This window comes from Puccinia triticina, chromosome 16A (assembly GCF_026914185.1).
Source record: "Puccinia triticina chromosome 16A, complete sequence".
In the NCBI taxonomy this organism is placed as follows: domain Eukaryota; kingdom Fungi; phylum Basidiomycota; class Pucciniomycetes; order Pucciniales; family Pucciniaceae; genus Puccinia; species Puccinia triticina.
This window is the reverse complement of record NC_070573.1, coordinates 2,561,074-2,585,019: the sequence shown is the minus strand read 5'-3', so window position 1 is coordinate 2,585,019 and position 23,946 is coordinate 2,561,074. Positions and strand designations below refer to the sequence as shown.

The 23,946-nt window shown below is 44.8% G+C and overlaps 1 protein-coding gene across 1 annotated transcript in view; it reads right to left on the bottom strand.

Annotated features, from left to right (window-relative positions):
- The window catches only part of PtA15_16A246 (uncharacterized protein), a gene marked incomplete at both ends in the record, with an annotated part of 60,813 nt that overhangs the window by 18,341 nt on the left and 18,526 nt on the right, over positions 1 to 23,946 (bottom strand). The window contains 2 exons of the mRNA XM_053163918.1: positions 7,632 to 7,965; positions 8,032 to 8,157. Of these exons, the coding sequence (XP_053027895.1) occupies positions 7,632 to 7,965; positions 8,032 to 8,157 (460 nt within the window). The remainder of the gene's footprint in view (positions 1 to 7,631; positions 7,966 to 8,031; positions 8,158 to 23,946) is intronic.

The window sequence follows — 23,946 nt, the reverse complement described above, 5'->3', positions numbered from 1 at the left end:
GTAGCGTGCTCAGGAGATACTAGAAAGCGCCCCAGCTTCTCCCAAGCCTCACTACACGTAGATTACAACTGTAGTAAATATGTAGAAGAGGTCAAATGAACTGGAGAACTTAATAAGCGCCTCCAGAACATGTATGAAGCACTGCTTGAATGTGTACAAGTGCCCAGAAGCCAGTTCTAGTACCTTCTGTGGCACATTTCCACGGAAATGAGCGTCACAGAACCCCCAAACCAGCCCCCATGACGTGTAAAGCATGTGTAAAATCACGCAGAACCTCTGTAAATGGTCCTTGGCAACCCTTGTATCCAAGCCCCAAGGTTCCACGACCCACAGCGCCTTCTAGCGCAACCAAATTGCCTCAGAATGCGCCCACAAGTGTCCCCATGTCCCCTGGGCGCCCCTGGAGGCCTGCCTAGGCTATAAAAAGGGCCCTTTCTCCGCCCCAAAAGGAGATTCCCCAGCTTTACATTACCTATTAGAATTTTACCCGCCTTCAACAGCCTCATTAGCCTGTGATTTGCCAGGTAAAATACCTACTTTCGTGATTTTTAGCCCCAATTTCCGCCCTGAAGCTGTCCAGTAACCACCCTGCCCTCAAGATTACCACTTCTGAGCGCCTCCAACTGCCCAACTTCACGCCTGAAGAACCTCAAGTGCCCCTAGGGTCTTATACTAGTAAGTTTAAGCCCCTTCTCTTGAGATTCTCCGCTATTTCTTTCTGGGATTTGAAACACCCCTGTTTACAGGCCCCAGTTCTTCATTCTAGAGGGATTAAACAACCCTGATTTATCAGGCCCCTCTTTAAAATTAATTATATTCATTTTATTACGTCAAATTGGCCCAAATTGGCCCAAATTGCCTTATTTCTTACGCCATAATTCCCAACAATTACGTTGGAATTATTCCTTATAACCTTGTCTTAGAGTTTTATAACTCTAATATTTAGCTTTGCACCACGTGTAGCTAGAAGTATAATATCCTTGGTATCACGTAGGCTGACACTTTTCTGCCATCCATTTTGTCTGAAAAGTGAAATGCTCGGATCCAGGTAGGTATGATGCCAAGATAATGTAGAGCCCTCACCTGTTTGAAATTGAGATTGGCTTGTTGGCTCAAAATGTGAATCATCTGACATGAAAGATTATGGCAAGACTTACACGGCCCAACTGAACAGTCAAGAATGGACTTGTTGCTTGCGCCCGCACCTTTTTTACCCAGCACAATGCCCAACTCAGCCAACAGTGTCTTGCAATGACAAGTCTAAAACACACTGAATTCAGCTTTGGGATTGAATGCATGAAAAGGAAAGTAAATACTGGTCGCTGTTCTGAAAGCAAGGGTGAATATCAGTGACACCTTCAAAGGTTCCATCTTCATCGTTTTTTTCATCTGCTTTCTTACCCAGCTGCAATTCAAATGATCTCAGACTTAACCATTTGCATCTGAATCCAATCTGCCCAATGAGATAACTGGACTTACCTTGAGCTTGAAGGCACCTGCCGTTGGGTTCTCCTTGATAAGCTTTGCAAACGCGGCCTTTGCCAAGGGGTCTGGCTTCTTTGCCTCAGCCCATGGGTGGTCGTGTGTGCCCTTGTGTCTGAGGAGCCCCCAACCAGATCCAAGATGGACATCAAATTGTACCGAGGTATTTTCACAAGGGAGGTGAAATACTTTGCCAGGACATTTGCTGGCACGACCTTTGCATTTGTTGGGCCTGGGTGATAACAGTAAGTTTTGATGATACACACTCCGGAGCAGGAAAATAATTGAACAGGAACACAAAAAAAGATGCACATACTTGTCAACATGATTTCAATTTCTCTATCTCACCGCTGTGGTATACAAAATGGGAAAAATCAAAAGTTTTTCTCTCATTTGCGTAATTAGTCATAGAATGCCTCATGGTACAACCATATGGACCCCAGAAAAGGAATCTACGGCCAAAGTACCCCCTAGTCCCCACTGGAAGCGTAACCAGAGCCCCACTACACTGGAAGTTAGCCCTTTGGACAACCTGTAGCATCCCATCAAACCCCTGTCATGCATCTCAAGTCACCTTTCCTTCACTATACACATAAACACCCATATGTTCCCTGCTCCACTCTAGCTTGGCTGCATATATTAGTTTGTATTTGTTTTTCATCTGCATTACATCATGTAGCACTGCCCCTGCGGCTGTGCCCTGCAACTCCATTGTTCCCCGCCTCATTTATGCACCTCCTTGCATAAATTAAGCACAGCCTCACTCATGCACGCAACCCTTGCATGAATTGTACACAGCCACTCCTGTATTGGCATAGCCCCCCTGGAGCAAAAATCCCTCACATTTGTCTATATAAGGAGCTCTCTACTCCCCCCATTTTTGTTCCTCAGTCTATCACTCATCAGTTATTTACTCACGACCTGTACTCACGACACTTACAACTTACTACTACACTCATACCAACCCTTACATAGCAATACAACCTTATCTGTGTCTTGAACAAACTCATCTTGAGCATACCACTCCTATCACCTTATTAAAAACTTTCCAAGAGGAGCTTGGTGTAAAGAATAACGATTTGGACCCGTTGCTAGGTACCCGGCACCGCCTGGCGGGTACCGCCGGCACCCGCCGGGCAGTGCCGGGTGCGGTGCCGGGTGCCTGTTTTTTTGAGAAAAGTGGGGCAGTACCCGGGTACCCTAAGCGGTACCCGCCCATTTGGCTCTATGGCGGGGGCGGGAGCAAGTACCCTGTGCCAGCCCCTCTAGTCGGGTCCCTCGGAGACTGGAGTTCTTAGTCACCAAGCAGGTTGCCGGATATCAACCAATCCCTTCTCCGACAACACCGGAGAAGTCACCATGGCTCGTGGGCACAACCAATCAAAAAATCCCATCGTCGAATCTTTGCCTCCGCAAGAGGATATTCAAGATACAAGCAAAGCCGATGAAGATAACACTCCAACCAGCACCCAGCCCTCGTGTGGAGGCCAAGCATTGACCGATGAGGAGGAGTTATGTGGGTTTTCTATCTTTTGTTTACATGTTTTTTTTTTAAAAGAAAAATTGGTTATTCATTTACTGATTCTGTTTCTGCATCCAGTAAGGGCTCAGAAAGTCGCCTCAAACGCCGTCAGTATGAGCTATCAATTGTATAAGCCATTACAGCTATCAAATCAGAAGGATAAGTTCGGCATGCGAATGATTGCTTATGAATGCAAATTGTTAGTCAAGTTTCAGGCTCTGCAAACTGTTATGACCGGTATATATAGCTGATTCTCATTCCCTATTCCCGCTCAGATGTAGTATCAAGATCAACCAACCAACCTCCGACTCCTCTTGTAGTAATCTTAACAAACACGCGTCCATCTGCCTCCGCAAACACAACCAATCTCGAACTAGTAAATCTTTGGCATCTCTTGGAATAACAGGAACAGGAGAAATAGATCCGAAAGAAGTGAGTTCTTTTTGGTATTTGATTTTGATATAAGCGATCTGACAGATACAGCCTCAGGTTCCTCAGCTATGCGCTGTATGGTGCGCTGAAGCTGCAAGGCCTTTTTCTGCACTTGTTGATGCCAGCCACAAGGCCATACTCCACCCTACAGTCGTCAAGCATTTACCCAATCCGCAAGTGGTTTCAAAGGACATCCACCTCCTTTACTCGGCTATCCAACATGAATACCAGGCTGCTTTGAATGTAAGAAATTACAGATTTGATTTTCTTTTCCTTTGTTTGTTTTTATCACTGACTTCCTTCTATTCTTAGGCACACAACGGTGCATTATATCTAGGAATCAACACATGGCAGTCACCAAATGGATACGACATCTTAGAAATTGTCATGTATTGATTAGCAGAAGACCAAACTGGTGATATCAAACTCGAGTCCTTGCCTCTTGACTTTGTTTGCCTTTTGAAAAGCCACACGGGTGTCTACTTGGCCAACACAGTCTGCTTAGTAGTTGAGAAATTTGGCATTCACAATAAAGTGTGCCCATTCATTATGTTTTTGTCTTGCTTCCGACACTGATCAATAATCCTTTTGTTTGTTTAGATTTGTGGTATAGTGAGCGATAATGCAAAGAACAACGAAGTGATGGTACGTGAGATCAAGAAACTCAAGTGGCCTCAATTCCAAGGGGAGCCACATTGGATACAATGCTTCGCGCACATCCTAAACCTCATTGTCCAGGCTATCCTCCGTCCATTTGGAAGTAAGAATCATGCTAACGACAATCACGGCCCAACGGGTGCGGAGGAACATTTGGACGGGTCAGATTCTGATGATGGCAATGCTGAAGAGCAGATTAGAGTGTAAGTTGCCCAAGAATATATAGTTACTGTAGTTTTTATTGTCTTATTTCTTTATTTGATCCATGCTAGGGTTCCACGTGGAGAGAAAGCCCCGTCAGAAGATGAATATTCAAGCAACAGCGACAACTCATGTTCTCAACGCGATGTAGATGATGAATCACTTGATGAGGCTGACATAGAAAATGCGAGTGAAGAAGAGGATGCCGATACGTACACAACCAATTCTTGTAGACTCACATTGGCAAAGGTAAGGCCAAACTTTATTCAGGATTGAAAACAGTTTGATGGGATCTGACCCTTTTTGGTATAGTTTTGAGTGATTGCAAAAAAACTAAGGTACTCGCCAAATTCCAAGGCTGAATTCATCAAGATTTGTGCCGAGAAAGAGTGTGAAACTCCTCATAATATCAAAAGAGATGTAAGTACACGATGGAACTCCACCTGTGCGCAACTCAACAGCATCATTAGGTGTCAAGCTGCTGTGTAATTATTCCTTGAGTTCAGATGATCCTTCCTGAATCAAATTTCTGACTCAATTGCTTTACTGTAAGGTTTGAGTGGCAGCGCCATAAACGGCATGGTGTAGACCGCAAGCATCAATTGAACAAATCCGACTTGGAACTGGCTTGTGATTTGGCAACGGTATTGAACATTTTTAACGATATCACTCTTCAAGCATCGACCGCAGGCTCAGCTCGCTTAGCAAACATAGTAGTGTACATTGACCAAATCACCGACCACCTATCCACCGTTATTAGCAACCTTAAATACCCGCCAGCATTTAGGAATGCCTGCCGGGTTGGAATCAAGATAACAAATAAATACTATAGCCTGACTGACAATTCACCTCTTTACAGAATCGCAATATGTATGTATTTTTTTCCTTTCATGATTGTCTAGAAGTCAACCTGCTTACATACCTTGTTTCAGTGCTGCACCCGTTGTTTAATGACGAGTACTTCAAGCTGGCAAACTGGGATCCATCATGGACAGCTGAAGCCATACGCCTCGCCCGAGAGATGTGGGTATCACATTATAAGCCCCGACCGATCACCCCTGCCTCATCTGCACGAACTTCTAGCTCAAAGGTGAGTACATTTATTTAATACTATCCGGAGTACCTTGGCTCCTCTGGTTGACCAATTGAATGTATTTCGTCTTGTTTTTTCACAGCCCAAGACCGGAATGCTTGCCGGCCTTGGAAATGCCGCTGCTGCCCAAGGTGGTGACTTATCATCCGACCCGTTGGACGAGTGGCTTCGTGGAGGACTTGTGCTCAGCGGCGACAAACCTGTGGATCCTCTCCAGTGGTCGATCCAACAGAAACGGTCTGGCAACACCCATGGCGCTGGATGTTCTATCCTGCCCAGGTGAGCTGAATCTTTACCTACCAAATCCTAGGTTCAATTTTATCTGATTGATCTACATATTCACCGCCCTGAAAAACAAAGCGATGGGGGCACATTGCTGTGCTCTAACAACCATATAAAACAACTTGTATTTAGCGCAAATATCCCTGAACCACTGTTGTGTATACTTATAACTTACAACTTACAAACCCCCAACCAGCTGCCCTACAAGAAAATATGTTATCCTTGTATTGTGTGAGCTGGTTCAATGGAGGATTATTTCTGACAGGACTGGAACTGGTTAGTATTTTGCTGAGATGGTTCCAATTTGCCATGTCAGTTTGTTCCATAAGATATCTACACACCTATTGTCAGTAGAATGAAAACATCTAGCTAATGCTGCCAAAATGCAATCTAGCCTTAATCTAAAACACTCTAGTTTGTTTTCTGAATCAAATGTTTTTTTTTTCATTTCATAATTCTTTAGACCTTGATCAGGAGGTCATCAAAAAAATTATTCACCTATAATATCATGTTACAGTTTTTTGTTAACAGTGTACAGACATTGTAACATGACAAAGAGGTAACCAAACAATTCATGAGACTTAACATTCTTTATTACCAAAAACAAGAAGAAAACTACCCAGAAACATTGCTCAAGGTCAACATGTAGGGTGGAGGGCACAAGTGATCAGGTTATACTATCAAGCTAATTTGAAAACTGGGGATAGAATTCAGAGGAAAGCAAACAGGCTATATAGTACTCATTTGGCAGAGAGGGCACAAGGGAGTTGAAATTTCTTCTCCGGGAATTGTGCTTCCAGGTAAACAAGGAAGTCGGCAGTGATTGCTTGGGCTAACTGAGTGATTTCTGGGCGGCGGAAGTTGAACAGACAGTTGGGCGTTAGGAAAGAGTCGATTACAAGATTATCAATATACGCGCCAAGTCTTTTCCAAACAGGCTCCAATCCCGTGGGTTGAGGCACAGTTTTTTTGAAAATGTGTTCCACAGAGGCTAAGACACCCAGAGCGGATGTGCCTGAGGCAAACTGACGATTGTTTGGCGCCAAAATGAGACTGCGAACACCGGCCATGAGGTAAAGGCAGAAAGGTGAGTAGTTGTGGCGCGAGCGATATTGGTCCAACTCCTTTTTTTGGAGGATGAGGTCTTGACCTGAAGCGCCATCGGAGGCTGGTTCAGTGTTGGCGACTGCAGACCCGCAGATGATGGAATAGGTAATGAATATGTCGATGATTGAGTCGTGTAGTTGATAGAGGGGTTTAAGTGTCATGTCGTTTCGCATCTTGTTCGGGTCTTCACTTGATGCCAATGTGTTAGTCTTACAGCCATGTAGGTACTGAAGGATTTGCACGTGGGAACCGATGTTGTTGTCAGTCAGGTCGCCCAGTGAAGGGGGTTTAACAGTGAATTCCTGGGCTGTCAACTGGATTGAAAAGGCAATACAATTCGCCCATTGTGACAAGTGAAACTTCCTAGGTTTTTGGACCTTGAGAAGCATCAAGACGAGCGGATATGTTTGCTTTCAACACGGCCAATTTAGCTGACTTGAGTGTTGGGATATCAATCATGTTGGGGGAAAACCACGGTTCGTCACTAGACGTTAATAAAACTGTCTCCACTTGAGCGGAAAAAAAGGAAAAGTCAGCCGACCTGGGAAGCAGAGAAAAGACAAAAATCTTGAGTAAAACTTACAATAGTTTTGAATGTCTTTGAGCCATACATTATGGCTCGATGCGGACTGAACCAAGCTGAACTGAGGTAACGTGGTCAGTGGGACCCTGTTGGGCAAGGACTTGACTCGCTGATTGATAAACGTGTGAACAGCCAAGTGTCCTTGCTTGAATTTTTGACGGTTCAGATGGCCTTGGAAAGTCTTCAAGATGCTGTGAACCTCGTCTCTGACCGTGTCATCCTTGATGATAGAATCAGGCGGAGTTTGAGCGGTATCCGGGGGAACAGTTGACCTCGTGTCTGTGGAGCGAGGGAGAACAGTTACCATGGGGCTGGTTGTCGCCGGAGCCCCGGGAGCACTAGAGTCCTCAGGCCGTGTTAAGTTGGGTGCGGACTGATTGGAGTCGGCTCCTTCACAAGTCGGTTGTGCGGCCTGATTGGGGTTGACCTCCGCAGCCTTTGAGTTCGCTCCAGAAATATTGCTAGCCACCTCCTGACCAGTGGGAATTGTGGTGTTAGTTGAGGAGCCCAAATGTTCCGGATTGGACAGGATGTTGGAAGTTTTGGTGGGTGGGGTCATCGCTGAAAGGTTATTGGTATCTTGAGCAAGTGGAGGTGCAGCCAAAGCTAGATACACAAAAAGCACATCTTCAATAAAGATAAACTAAATAGAAGAGAGGGGTTGGTACGTACAAGGCGTTGATATGTGGGAGTTGCCATCAGCAGGTGGAGGGGTAGCATTCAGAACGCTTGGATTGGGTTGGCTAGCTGATGGGGTGTCCTGGTGCGCTTCGGAGGAAAGCCCATTGGGCTTGGCATCTGAGAGTGCGACATCCGAACCACAAAACCGTTTCAAGCTCATGGCAGTGTGAGTAGAGTTTGGACCATCTTCAATGTCATTGTCTTCGTTGGTCAAATCAATCAAATCCTCGGGGGGGATTGGCTTTCCTTCGCTCACATCTGAGCGGAAGAAATTGAGGGTGTCAGTTCGGGTGGGGAAAACATAGCACTCAGAGAGACTAAACCCACCTCTCTTTCTCTTTCTGCAAGCCTCTTGCATATCTCTGAGCCCGGAAATGATGGTGGCCGGGGGAACAGGGATAGATTTGGAAAGCCCCAAAGCATGCTGCAATATATCCTCGAGCTTGGAGCAACCCGTTAAGTACTCCTTTTTGCCGGCTTGTCGCCTTTCACTGCAAAGGAGCGTGGGTGGTGAAAAAGGTTTGTAGTTGGCATAGGCTTTGAGCGAAGGGGCTGGTCCTTTCAAACTATTGAGAGCTGCCAATTAAAAAAAAAAAAAAAAACGGGAAGTCAGTTTGTCATGCGGCTAATGAGGGATATAGATCAGCGTTGGACGCACCCGAGCTGGAATGCTCACTTCCCGCGTTCTGGACACCAGGGGAGATATTTTCCCACTCCCCAGGGAGTGCCACCGCTGAATTTTATGTGAGTTTTGGTCGGATGTCAGCCGGATGGGAATAGTAACTTATCCCTAATCTGATCAAGAACTCTGTCAGAAGTGAGTCACAAGAAAGTTGAAATTAATCCAGAAGTGATTCACAATTGATGCATAAGTACGGCAACGAAATGAGGCTGAATTGAGTCTCAAGAAAGCTAGAAGAAATGTGGGAGGTAACACAATGTTGTGTAGAACTCTTTGATTTGCTTTTCTTAATTGTAGTACAACTGATGTGCAATGAGACATTAGTACAAGCCATTCAAACAGTAATTCCTGTTGAATATGTGTTGCGCATCAGTGTAACTGAATCATTACTCCAGAAAGATTTTGTGTTGTGGAATGAATGCCCTTGCAATGAAGCATGCTTTGCCCCACCTCAAGCCCCATTCCACTGTGCAGGACAGGCAGGGTGAATGTGAAATCTGGCAAGGAAGTGTGATATTTTAAAAAAGATACTACTCAAAATGTAAAAAGAGCTATAAGGCTAACTGGATGGCTAGATAACGGTTACTTAACTGCAAGGTTCATTCATGTGACGTACCAATGCTTCAGGGGAAAACCTTATATTTTGCAGTCGTAAGTGAGGTCACTCCCACATATCCCACATATTGGATATTCAATTGTCACGTTAAACATAGAAAAACAATCTTCATGAATATCCTTGCCTGTGAGTTTACATAAAGATTCAATATCCAAAGGGGCAAAGGGGAGATGATTTCATGTTCATGATATGTTCAAGTTGACCCTGCATGCTCTTGTAATCAAGTAGCAATTTGGACCACCCTAACCCAACCTGCAGAGCTCAAGAGCCCAAATACAAGTGCCAAACAAAGTCAAAACAGATTTTTTGATATTGTCATGCTCAGTGATACCCCCAGTGGCCCATCTCTGGAATGTTTCAAAAGGAACACACTATCTCCCCTGTCTTTCTCAGTTCGCATTTGTGTAACAGAATAAATCAAATTACCCATCCCTTTCCACAAATGTCTTCAACATTCTGTCTTGGCCAATTTATCATCACCTTGCCTTCCACTAGGACTGTAACACTTACTTCTGATGTCCCTCAGGTAGCTTTTCTTCAACGAGGCCGACAGCTAGTTCACATATACTGCGCGCCACATAATTGCTTTGGAGATCTCAGCCGAAAGCAGAGTGAATATCTAGGTCCATTATTAGGGCCAGTTTCCAGCTGTTCAACTCCACCCACCCAACCAGAAATCCCTCCCAATGATGTAGCTCTGGTGAAGTTGCGTGCCTTTCTCGTGACCAAGAATTGTATACAGCCTCAGCTGAGGGGATGTGTCTTCAGCCGCTCGGAAAACATATCTCAAGTCCAATTGGCCTTTGAAGCTGCCGAAGTGGAACTAAGCCCAATCTGGAACTACAGCCCAGATGTTTTCTTCGCAATTCCCCACCTCACTGAAACCACTAGGGACTCAAAATCCAGACCAGCACCTTGGCTCTCGACATCGCTTCAAAAGTGCAAGACAAGTATGAAACCCCATCAGATTTCCGCCCTAAAATTCCTCCTCAAGAATGAGGACTCCGAGAACAACAAGCCAGAAGCCTTGTAGTACCATCATGACAATGCCTGGCTTCGCAATTACTGCGAGAAAGATTCAAATTCTAGCGCAAAGGAACCAAATCACAACAGGTCCCAGGGACCGATACTAGCTGACGATATGGGATTAGGAAAGACATTAACAACCCTTGCTTTTATCCTGGCGACAAGTGATAACGCAAGAATTTCCGACAAGCTGATCCCAACAAACGATCTGCAGCTACACTAGTCATCTGCCCTCTGGCAACCCTTTCAAATTGGAAAAACGAAATTGATCTCCATTTCAGAGATCACGCAATCCCTTATGAGGTTTTCCATGGAGACAATCGGAAGAGCCTTACTAGTGAAGACCTGCAGTCGACAATGCTGATTTTGACAACTTACGAAATGATCGGAACGAGTGGTAACAAGAAACACCCCAACCAGCACAACATTGGAGCTCTAGATCTGTTCTGGTTCAGGATTGTATTGGATGAAGCCCAGTAAGTGAAATGATTCATGTGGACAATTGGCATACATGGTTCTGATTTATTTTTACGATGATAGCTTGATAAGGAATGCAGCAACGCACCGAACCCAGAGCATTCAAAATCTTCAGTGCCAGTTTGTTCTTTGCTTGACAGGGACACCTGTCCAAAACCAATTGACCGACTTGCAAAGCTTGATTACGCTTTTGAAAATACATCCATGGGACGAAGAGTGGGTATGGAGGAGCTGTCTGGTCCCTCGAATGAACGTTGGTGCTCGAGAGGCAATCAAGACCTTAAGCCAACTCATGGAAGCTGTTTGCTTGAGAAGAACAAAGGATGTTTTGTTGAATCTCCCCGAGAAAGTGGAGAAATTCATACTTGTCAAAATCAGCTCCGAATGGGAGGAGATTTCGAAGGATCTGCACCAGACGTTCATCCAATATTTTGGGAGGCTAAGAACAGCGGGGGAGCGATGGGATTCATCGGAGTTTTTCAGACAGTTGACAATGCTTCGTCAATTTTGCAACCATCCATTATTTGCAAGATCAGAGATACTTCATCAACCAAAATGGCGATGGCAGGATTCAGGAAAGATTGTCCACCTAGTCGACAACCTGAAGGTCTTCTTGGGAGGAGTTCGTGGAATTGAAAGGATGAAAGCAGTGGTATTTTCTAGTTTCACTGGGTTTCTGGGGATGTAAGTTATGTTGTTTTGCTTTGGAGCATGGAAAGGGGATAGATGTTGATTCTGATTCAACCTTATAGTATTGAACGGGCACTTCAGGGGAACGGTATTGGATTAACCTGGCTTACTGGGGACCAGACAATCAAAAAACGTGATGAAAACCTGAATTAATTTTGAACCAACAGACAGTGTAATGTTCTCTTGGCCTCAATCCAAGCTGCCGGGGTAGGCATTGATTTGCGTTGCGCTCAGAATGTGTACATGATGGTAAGCCATAGTTGTTTTTTACAGGCATAGAAGAGAGCTAATAATACTACATCATTCAGGAACCGGGGTGGAACCCTGCAGCAGAAGTCCAAGCTGTCGACCGACTTTACCGCTTGGGACAGGGTCATCCAGTTCATGTATATCGATACTATCTAAAAGGGAGCCTGGAAATGAATATATATCAGGTTCAAAAGAGGAAAGGAGAGCTTGCACTGTATGTGATTTCTTGCTAATTTCCTTTTTGTACTTACTGATTTGAGAATGTCTTGTAAATAGGCTAAGTGTACCATCGGGGGGAAATGAGCAGTATGAATGTGCTCAGCTACTCATGAGCAATATGACAGCTTGAAAGTCGCTGAATGTAACTCACGGTGGACAGCAAGCCTTATCTGACTGTTAGCAATTCCGAGAAGTTGATGGTATCCGTTGGATTAAGAAGATTTCTCTGGGACTTGGAAAGCGTCGACAAGTATTCAAGGGAGTAGCAGTTCAACGGAAGATTACGAGGAACTTCCTTGAAGCCAGCTGGAGGAGATGTGGTTGAAGTCTGCCTGCGAGCTTCCAAGACAAAATCATGTACAAATTGGCGTCCTTTGGTGCTGGTCTTCTTCTGAATAAAAATCTGATCCAATTCTTGCGCAAATTTTGAGAACTCCGGTGACCTCCAGAGCAAAGGGATTTTGAACAGAGAGCGAGGGGGATTGATCTCAGTTTCAGAAGTAGCCTTGATGTTATCAAATAAAGATTTTGTGTTAGGGTTGAATGGGAGTGTAGAGAGCGTTTCTTGACGGTGCTGCGAGATCTGAAATGAAGAAAGAGCTTAGCCCACATTTTGGGCAAGAGAAAAGCAAGAATGTGGCATACCTGCATTCGTACTTTGGATTTAAATTTGGATTTTTTCTTCTTGGATTTGTGCTGTTCTGAAAACTGACCCAATCGTAATCCTTTCTGCCTTCCAAGAAACCATCTGTGGAGAACGCCAAGCTGGAAGGATGTGTTTGAGGCTTCAACCGGATCCATGAAAAAAGGAGTAAATGTTCCAGCTGCATAGGCATTCCTCCAATGTTTTAGGATAAATTTTGCAAAAAGTTGGTTCCAGTGAGAATCCCATGGATGAGACCAGCGAAAAGTAACACCAGGAAAACAAGATTTTGAGAGGTCTTGGACAAATAGGATTCGAAAGATTGGGGATATCTTCTGTGAGGTGGGTAATGTTGAACCAACAGGAATGGGATCAATGGGCTGTATGAGAATGGAGTCTGGCAAGTTAGAGCTAATGTGGAAATCGTGGGCAGAAGGTGGGAGCTTCCATGCCTCTGAAGGAGTTTTCTTGCGGTCATATTCTATGTCTAAGAGAGCTCGCGTGAAGGCAGCAATACAACGACTAAATGATGATTTGGAATTGGGGAGGATTTTTGAGTATGCAAGATTAACTTTTGCAACACCAACAGGTGGTTTGCCATTGGCGAAATGAGTCTGGGATAAGGACATTCTGAAGTAAAGGAATCACAGGACAAAAGAGCAGAGTCAGGAGGGGGAAGACAAGAGGAGGTCCAGATTATATATTACACAAATCAGGTCGTGTCTAGGAAAGTGCAAAGGGATGAGGGGAGAGAATTATTAATGTGAATGAAAGGCAAATGAGAGTTTATGTAATTGACAAAGGGCCTTGGCCAACTCAGAACTCAGTTTGGCTCTCATTTGATGAAAGGAGTTGTATTTGGTCAATTGAGTATCCCTCTCATGTACGCGCGTACATGGGGGTGACTTTGGGCAAATGCATTGCTTGTTCCAGCTTGGTATTACAATCTGAATATTTGGGCCCATCACATGTGAAAACACATAATCGGTTTTTTGCCCTCAAAGGTTCCCGCCCATGTACGCGCGAACATGACAGTGACACCCACCAGATCAAATATTGGAGAGTACATGAGCCGCAACCATTGCTATCTCTTCCTTGTGAGCAAACACCAATACCATGTATTCTTTAGTCCCAACATCCAGCAGATTCAATGCCTTTCCTGAGTGTTAAGCCAAAGCAATATACCTTTGGTGTAAAATTCTGATCACTGTATAGCATAACCTAATATTTCCAGACAACGTCAATACATCAAAAATTGATTGCTAGCTGAAGTATATTCCAAAAGCAGAGACACAGACATGGGAAAAAGAATAGATTTGTCTGACGTGCGGGGGACACAAGCCATCTCATTGCGATACACAACCACAGACATCAGATAGATAGGAGATCGTGAATTTCTCACTTGAATCTGGATCAGAACAAACCAAAGATTTACTACCATCCAGACAGAGGAAGCACAGAACAGAACCAAAAACAGGAAACCATGAGGCAGTATTGTGGAATCCAGAGAGAGATAAGCCAGCTAGCTGTTGGTAGAAGGAACAGTTAGTTACAGGAAGTTAGCAGTTGTCTTTTGTTCTGATAACTTACAATCAAACTATACCTAATCGTTTACCCTTGATCATCCTAAGAATGCTGGCCTGCTGCCGAGCCGCCCAATCCCCCTGGGGTGGTATCTGGCGTGGAAAACATCAATGGTCCTTGTCAAATGTGAATTGAAAAATCAGCTCAGCAGAAAAGTAGAAGAAGAACTTGAGGCCAAATACCTTTTCCAAGACGGTTCCTTTTTGCATCCCATATGGCCTTGACGTTTGGGATTGCCCATTCAGGAATACGCATATCTTGTGCTCCCGCTCTGATTTTTCCATCACACAAAATATACCAACGCCAAGCCTCATGTTCCCTTTCTTTGGTGTTGCTAATGTTTAATTGTTGCTCTTCATGAGAATCTGGCTCAAAAATCTTGAGTGATTCATCAATCATTGTCTGCATGTCTTTGAGCCAAACAATTTGTATGGGAGATAGAATAGTACGAAAAGGTTCCATTGGTTGATGAGATGTTGGATTGAGATAAGATAGGTCCTCTGCCAATTAATATTTTTTGTAATTGGGGAGGATGTCATTTCCAGAGTTGTGGACCGTGGGTACAACACCCTTTTTATGATGTAAAATTTTATAACAGGCTAACGCAACCACAAATATGTGGATTCAGTTGATGCAGTCTTCTCCGAAACAGCATCTGAAGGCATGATGGTCGCGGGGTTACAAGGGGCATTAGAACTTGAGATTCAATCCAACCAAAAAATGTACATCCAGTTCAACGAGGAAGCATCACAGGGTGAGATGAAGTCCGACCTGGGCCAGCTCCTCATGAAAATGTACTGAAGCACATGATATGTACATATGCTCATCTTGCTATCTAAATGACTTGCACTTGTGCATGATTGTAGCACATCACATCAACTTGGTGGCTTGCATATTCTTTGGTCAGGTGGTGAGTCAAGATATGCACATGCAACTTTTGGGTGCCAAGTACGTAACTGTTTCCTCAAAACATTCATGAAAAAAGTAGATCTTGGTATCTGGGTAGCAATGATATAAAGCTTGCATCAACCAGCTTTCCCCAACTTATGTATGAATGTGAATTTTTTCCTTGTGTCCCATCAAATATCTAGAAGACGTCTGAAATTACTCATCCCCAATCTACTCGAATTAAAACAAACAAACTCGCAACATGCCTAAAACAACCAATCTCGTTTGCCATTGTGAATTCTATGGGTGCAACACCACGCAGCATGCAGAAGATTGTGGTGGAATTGTTCCTGGGAGGGTCTTGGGACGGAAAGACTATCAATTGCATCAGAAGAAAGCAACTATGCAACTCCAGAAGGAAGGGCCGAATCATCCGGAGGCACACCCAATGGGCTCTAATCCGATCCGGGTGAGTTGAATCACATCTGCTTTAAAAGCATAGTTAGATCTTGAGCTAATCCAAGTTTGACCCAGACTGGTCTGACTGCCTCCACCTCTAATCCACTGGAAAACAACACGAGGAAGGCGCCACTTTTGGAGGAGCAGTTTTGCACACAGGTCATGATTCAGATGGCCCAATCTGTCTTAAAAGACAAACTGAGCAAAGATGGGTCCGCATCTTTCCTCGAGTCAGCAAGGCAGAACATCTCATTCTTGGCAGAGCTGTGGAGCACTGAGGAACGAATTATTGATGCTAAAGCAATGATCCAACAGATTCCCAAAACTAGAGATGCAGTTTTTCATCGACTTGGCCTTGTACCAGATCTGACAACACAAATATGTTGCCAAAAATGTTTTGCACTCTACCCTCTGATAAAAGGAGACAAAAATCCTCCAATCACATGCACCCAGTCCTTCTTTTCCCAATATCAGGGGTATTGTAAGTGGGCTAAGTTGCAAGAAATCGTACCCAGATATGATCAAGCCCTCTTCAAACTCGATAAACAGCAAGCATCAAAACCAATTCGGACATACTCATACTTAACTCTCAAGTCATGGTTGAAACAGCGGCTTTCTCAGAATTCTTTCGAGACCTTGCTAGACTCCAGCCTTCCCAAAACTAGATGGGAACCACACCACGACATGGAAGATGTGTGGCATGGTCAAATCTGGCGCGAATTCCCCAACTCGGACGATGGAACTGGGATATTTACCCAGAATTCTGGAAATCTTGTGTTCAGCCTATATCTTGACTGGTTCAATGCCGAAGGAACTTCAAATCTGGGGAAGCATAACTCTGTTGGAGCGATTGTCTTGATCTGCTTGAACCTTCCTCCAAATCAGCGCTACAAGCAGGAAAACATATTCCTTTTTGGAATTATCCCTGGGCCCAACGAACCCAGTCTAGACGAGGTGAACCATCTCTTACGACCGCTGGTGAATGAATTGAAAGAATTTTGGAATGGAGTCTTCTTTGAATCCACTGCTTCTCATGCTCAAGGAAGAACTATACGGGCTGTGATCTTTCCCCTGATCGCAGATCTTCCTGCTCTCCGGAAGGTTGCTGGATTTGGAAGTCACGCCTCAATTAGGTTTTGCTCTTTTTGTATGTTGAGCAAGCATGAAATTGAGGAAACGGACACCACAAAGTTTACCCGGCGGACGAATGAAGAGCACCAAAAACATGCAAAACTTTGGCTTCAACTAGAAAATGCGACTGAACGTAAGAAGTTTGTGAAGGAACATGGCGCAAGATGGAGTGTGCTCAATGAGCTCCCATAATGGAGGCCAATAGAATTCTGCTCGATTGAATTGATGCATGCCTTGATTTTGGGTGACTTGAAAGATCACACGATGCGCTTCATGTCATTGCCATCAGTCGCATCCAAGCTTAAGGATATTCAAGAGAAGGATGCGGAACGGCAGAATGACCAGTCATATACAGATACTCCGTTTGCAACAAATTGTGTCCCTAACTCCACCAACAAGGGCAAGCGGAAATTAGACGATATCGAAGAATCAAATCAAACCTCTGAAAAACCAAACAAGCGAGCCCGTGCAGCCAAAGCCAAGCAAACACCAGCCACAACAACGCTAGGTCTTGGTCAAAGCAGAACATGTAGTGGTGCTGGTGCAACATCAGATGGGTCATCTGCCCATTCCTATAGCCTGCGGATGCGGAAGAAGGCGCTGTGTGACGCAAATGAGGAGGTAACCACCGATTCCGCAGATGAGAGTGGAAGTGATCACACTGCCACTCGTCCTCGACATAGAGCTCGCAGAGCTGCTGCATCACCAATTCCGGATTTCAACCAACCGAAACTCTTGCCAGAGGAGCTGGACATAGTACGGCGGACTATCTTGCATACAATTGTACCCTCTTGGATTGATAGGGTTCCACGCAACTTGGGATTGGCTACCCACAGATCTTTAAAAGCAGCAGAATGGCTGATACTTTACAAGATCTACTATCCCATTGCCTTGATTCCTCTTTGGACCACAGCATACAAGGATTGCGCAACTGAGGAAAGCAAAATAAGGATATCCTCACTCCTAGAATCAACTACCTTGCTATCCAAAATTTCTCACTTCCTGACTCTCCCAAAGATCAAACTTCAAGATCTTGATGAGCTTGACAGTTTAATCTTGGATTATCGAAAGTGTCTTCAAAAAGGCTGGCCAGAAGCACCAAGCAAGCCAAATCTACATCTGACACAGCATTACTCTGAAGTTATCCGCCGATTTGGCCCACCTCGATCGACAGCAGCTTGGGCACAGGAAAGAGTTAATGGAATGTTGCAGAGGATGCCAACAAACCATCACATTGGTTAGTCTCATGCTTATTTGTGTTTAATTATTGCCATTGTGAGAATTTAATTACTGAGAAGGTGACATGTGTATTGTACTTAGATGATATACCGAAGACATTGATGAAGGAATGGCATATCAACTCAACATTCCAGTGAGTTCTCAAAGACCACACTGCAAAACACAACCGCGGCTTGGAGGACAACAATAAGAAGAAATCTACTCAGTTGAACAGAACTCTGATGTCAAAATGGAAGCGGGCGGTGGCTGGAAAGGAAGGTTCAAGGGGAAAGCTTGGTCAACATGCAGGTGTACCCCCACTTAACTCAACAGTTAATCTTGTTGAATACATCAAACTCAACGGCAAGACATTCACAACTAAAGATCGGCATCCAGCAAATTCCTTGGTCGAGTTCTACCTAGGGAAGGACCAGCGATTCGGTGAAGTGGAGAAAATTTTCCAATTGGAACAAACAGCTGGGAAAACTTGGTTGATCGTGAAACCATTCAAGGAAGTGGGACGGGAGGAAGATCCATACAAGGATTACCCAGATCTCAACTGCCGCTTAGTGAAATCTGATCACGACCTGACTGAGGTAATTGACAGTGAAAGGGTCATCGAACATGTTGCAATTCTTCTAAATCCAATCTCAACATTTGGTTTTGAAATACAAACAATGAGTGCTGTGGGATTGGGGACAGCTGTAAGTCTCAACAACTACCATTAAAACGTGCTGGTCTATGTCTTTCTGATATTTTATTTGGGCTTTATTTACACATGAAGGGATGGGAAGGCCTATGCAACGATTTTTAGGCATAAAACAAAGGGGATCATTATTTATTTGTTAGCCACATGCTCCCTTTTTTTGAATTGCAACATCTGTATAACTGTATTTTCCTCCATTTGAGAAACAAAGTGGAGCCTGCCTGAATTGCCCGGCAATTCCCCCAAATTTGTGTTCTGCTTATAACTCCATCCAACATGATTTCACGTTTTCCTTAAACTATTCCATATCCTCAACCACCTCTTTTGCTTGATTTCACCAACAACACCTTTGCATTGTATACTGGAACCCGTCTATCATCTGCTTTTTGCCCCATAAAAATCTACTAATTAGCTTCTTGAATCCAATCAGTCCCCATGCCTTCAGCACAAGATGAACAGAGCATATCTGGGAATGGAAACCAGGGAGATACATCTTCTTCTGTGGATCCAGATAAAAGTTGGATTTTGGCGGTCGTAGATGGATTTCTTCCAAAAGCCCAATCAGTGGGAAACAGTTCTGCAATGGAAACCGGTCCTGATGGTGAGTAGCTACTTTTTGCTGTATGTATTTTCTTGCTGAGAAATGTTTTGAATCCGTAGGAGCAATTCCTTCAACACAACTGAACCAGCCATCAGCTTTGCTTGAAAAGTCTCGACTAGAACCAAAGTTTGTGGTTGAAAATGCCCGGCGCGCGAGGGAGGAGGCGGAGGTTGATGAGGACCATAATCGAGCTGAAAAACGGATAAGAGGAATTGCGGGAAAACAGGCTCTGGCGGAACATTGTGATAAGATCTCTCGGAGTATCCAAACCTTTGTCAAGTTTTTTCTTGGTCATCCAACTCAGCCTCACGATTACCCAGCTTCTCCAAACGCTGAAGAAATCAAGGCTCAATACTGGGTGGAAAGAAGGACGGCTGAAATCAAGAAGCAACTCAATCGATTACGCCTCACGTTGAAGGCTAAGACTCCGGCAGAGATAGAATACTTTGTCTCTCAGGCAGAGAAAGAAATACAGAAGAACATCAAGTCGCCCCCCTTTACTCCTGCTCTCTCAAAAGGCCAACATAAGGGCCTAGCCATCAGCTCTCAAACCAAGGCCAATGTGGAGAGGACTCTTGCGTTGGCCGGTATCTCAAGACTCACTTTCGACTGGGATACCCATCTTGGTGTGGATTCGCCTTGGAACTCCACTGTGGTCGAGGTTTTGGCAACCAAATCTATTGAGTGGATCCGTCGATCAATGCCCTTAACCAATCAGCAGGCTTCACAGGCCCAAGCAATAATCCAACAATGGTTCCATACTAAATGCCGCGAAATTTGCGAGTCCAGAAACATAAGCGGTGACGATTACAAGAAATTGAAGGATCAAAAAGCCACGAGGGCACAATACCAACGATGGAGGAAGAAAGTCCGTACATCCTTTCTACTTCTCCTGTCTATCTGTAACTCATTCTGACAAAATATGTAAATATATATTTCCGTGTGTTAAAGATACGAGAGAACAGGTGCAAGATGCTTGGTCAAGTCCTAAAAGAGAATATACTACTGGCGCACGTTGTTGAAAACAAGGACTGTGGCTCCGATATTGAAGATGGCGATCAGAACACGTTACCGTTAACCGTTTCCCCAAATTGGCGTAGCAGCCATCTCACCTCCGTTGTTCACTGTCTTGACAAAATGGTACAGGCACAGGCAGATCACCACAAGACTATTGCCACTAATCAGAAGATCTATGGCCGCTCCGCAACTCGAATCAAGAATTTCAAAGGCGTCAAGGGGGTCCCCAGAGATTTGCCGCGTGATTGCTATGCCGATGCTTGGTGGCAACTCCTGAGTCCTTTTGAGCAACAAACCATCTCCAAGGTCGAAAAAATGGGGCTGCCAGAGATTACCAAGAATCTCCAAACATACTGTTTCACCACCGCCACATCCACTGGTCAACAATCCACTGGTCAACAATCCGCTTCTCAACTCCCAACTCGTAACAACAACAAACGGAGGTTAGAAGATGAATCTGGAAATGTTGGTCCAAGTTTAGCTCCCGGAGAGGGTTCGGCCACGGCTGCCGGAGGGAGGATGAATGTTGATCATTAGCTTTATTTTATCATCTCACCCATTTCCATATCAATTTGCCTGTTGAAACGCTCATCATTGAGGGATGCTCCAGCTGCTGTGTTGTTTTCGAGATTACTTGGTAACTAAGTATTTTGTATCCATGGGGCCAGCTGTTTGTCACCTACACATGAAATATATATATACGGCATTGATTAATGCTGAGATGTCCCTCTCATGTACGCGCGTACATAGGGGGGGGCTCATCCTGCCAGAAGCTATCATGATTTGAGATAACCTGATATATACTCAGTCAATTCGGTACAACTGCGGGACCGGAAGTGAGTCTGATGTCCACTCTAATGTACGCGCGTACATGAGTTTGCACCAACTTCAGAAATCCTTGAAGTTCACTTGTGCATGGGACCTCACCTGACTTATCCAAATGTCTCTGCCAGTTGCCCATAATTCTGTAATTAAGATCATTGCTCCAGATCTGGGCAGTTCCATGAATAATCTGAGTAACAGTCTAATGAAGTTATTTGAACATTACAGCTGTCCTGATCACTTCATCATGCGCATGACTGTTGACTGCAAAACGTCTCCTACCAAAACCATGAATTGGCACATCACAAACTTTACACATTACAGCCTGAGGAATCTATTGTCTAAGTCAAAACCATGCTTAGTCTGGTTTTGGTTATACCAAATAGATCCGTCAGCAAATCTAATCACAAAGGTGGATTGTGGGTGGACAAAGGCTGAGTGAAAAAATTTTACACAAGGGGATCATTCTGGAATGAAATCCTCAATATATAAGTGGCTCCTCCTCCTCTGCACTTTCACCTCATTCCTCCCCCATCATCGCATCATTTATTTTTGTGACCCCCCCACATCCTCAAAAACCATTGGCGAAATAACTACTGCTCTCAATTCATATTAACATGGCAGAGCCAGAGTCCAGAATTGCCCCTCAGCTTCCTCAGGAATCAACATCTCTGCAACCACCCCTCCCATCAGATGCTCCGACTCCACCACCAAGTAAGTCGATAGACTTATCCTCATGATCACCCCCCAGGCTGTTTCTCACTTTACCCATATCCCCCTAGGTCAGCAGGTGCTTGAAGCAAACTTTCCAGTCAAGATGTTACCAGCACCCACTTTTGAGGAGTTTGCAATTAGCAAAAGTGATCCCGGCGGCCCTCTTCCATTGAATCCTACCGAACCGATCCTCGATAATGAAATCCAGCAAATTACAGCGGAGGAATTTGGACAAACGATCCAAGCTGCTGAGCAAGCAGCCAAAGGGCTGAGAAATCTCAAGCTTCCCCGTAGTTGGAAACACCTAGTTGATGTCCTCGCTAATTCCATTACCAGCACGAAACGCAGTGAGTTCAAGTTTTCCCAGATTGCCCTCCCCATCCGGATGTTGCCTTCTCTTTTGACTGAAGCTCTTGCAAAGCCTGGGAGGAAACAGGCGAGATTCCGGACAATGAAGCCATCAAAATTGAATCAATCAAACCAAGCTCCACATCACCTCGAACATCAACTGGAGCAACTTCAAGCAAGCCCCCCAAGAAACGAGCCAAAAAAGGTGCCTCTGGTCGGCCAGCCGACTTGTTGGAAAAGAATACCAAGACTCCAACAAACAGTAACGATTCCAATCCAGCAGCTCTCTCAAACAAATCAGACACATCTCAGCTTACCATCCCGAAACATGCCCCTACCAAGAATCCAAACATTAACACCCCAATGGGTGCACAAGCAGCTCTTGCCACCATCAGAGACTTGGAACCGCACCACTCTCCGGATACCCCTGATAATGCTGTGCAGGCTTCACCAACTCTACCTGCCGACTCTCAAGTTGGACCTGTAGCTTGCGACTCAGTGGTTGGAAATCCAGAACATCATATCCCGCCCGAATCCTCTCCATCAGCTGCGACTGAGACCAACAACGCGAAAGCTGGGGTCTCCAACACTAATCTAGCCGCTCCGGTGGAGCCACCTGCACACGGAACAACAACGGCCCCTCAACCATCCCCAACCAACCAAGTTCTGCAACCTTCCCAAAGTATCCCAGAAACCCATTCTGGTCAAGCAAATCCAACCCCAAGTGGCCCATCCAACCCAAACCCTTCCGATCCCTCTTCTCAGGTTGTTGTTCGCCCGCTGACAATCCTCAAGTCTGTCGATGTGCGAATTAAAGTTGTTCATATTCACCAAGATTTCGAGGGATCCAAACCATCTTGGCAAAGGTACCAAACCACCTGGGCTTCCCTCACGTCTCTGGTTCAATTTCGTGTACAGTCCATGCACACTTAAACTCCTTCAAGCCCTGAATTCCAATTCCAACGCACGGCATGCTCATACGCATCATGGATTAAAACAATCAGCTCCCTGGGTAAGTGTTCTTTTCTTTTTTCTACATTCGTGTCTCCAAACACAGCGTAACTAACTGTTAGGTTGTTTCTCCCATGTATCTAGCGGACAGCTTCTTGTCACCATCCACCAATGAACAGTGGTACTGTCCCGACATCATTGATTTCCCCTTGCTTGCCACATTTGGAAACAAGGACAAATCCATCCCGCCGCAATCCTACATCTCTACTGCTGCAAAGACACCCCATCCCGAATCAACTCTAGTCCGGTTCCTTTATTGACTTGCGCACCCTACCGAAACCTCCATCTCAGAGTGGGCAAAGCTTGTTGCCGCTTCTGTGGAGATCATGGCCGATAGTCTGTACAAGCCACCCGTCCCCACAACCCAGCAGAGCAACGATCAAATCATTCAAGGCGTACAAGTACTTCAATACATCGAGGCCATCAAAAACCGCCCCTCCAGCTTTGAGTCTGCCGAAGAAAATCCTACCTCAGATGCTCCAGCCCCCCAGCGATCTCATTCTTTTGATGTTCTCCATGATTTCTTAAACCTCATTCTTGATGTTCTCTCAGCATATGTCATCTTCCAAACTCATGCAATCAGCGAGCCCCCACAGACAGAGGTGCACAAGAAAACCAATAAGCGGAACCGCGGTGCCACCCACAAATCATCTGATGCTCTCACTCAGACGAACCAAGAATCATCAGAATTGATCCAGCTTTGAGATGAATCAACTCGCAAACTACAGTCCTACCAGCGTCGTCAAAACTACCAGCCCTTGATATTTTTCCTCCTCGGTGGTGTTCGCGGTCTTTTTCTAGCATC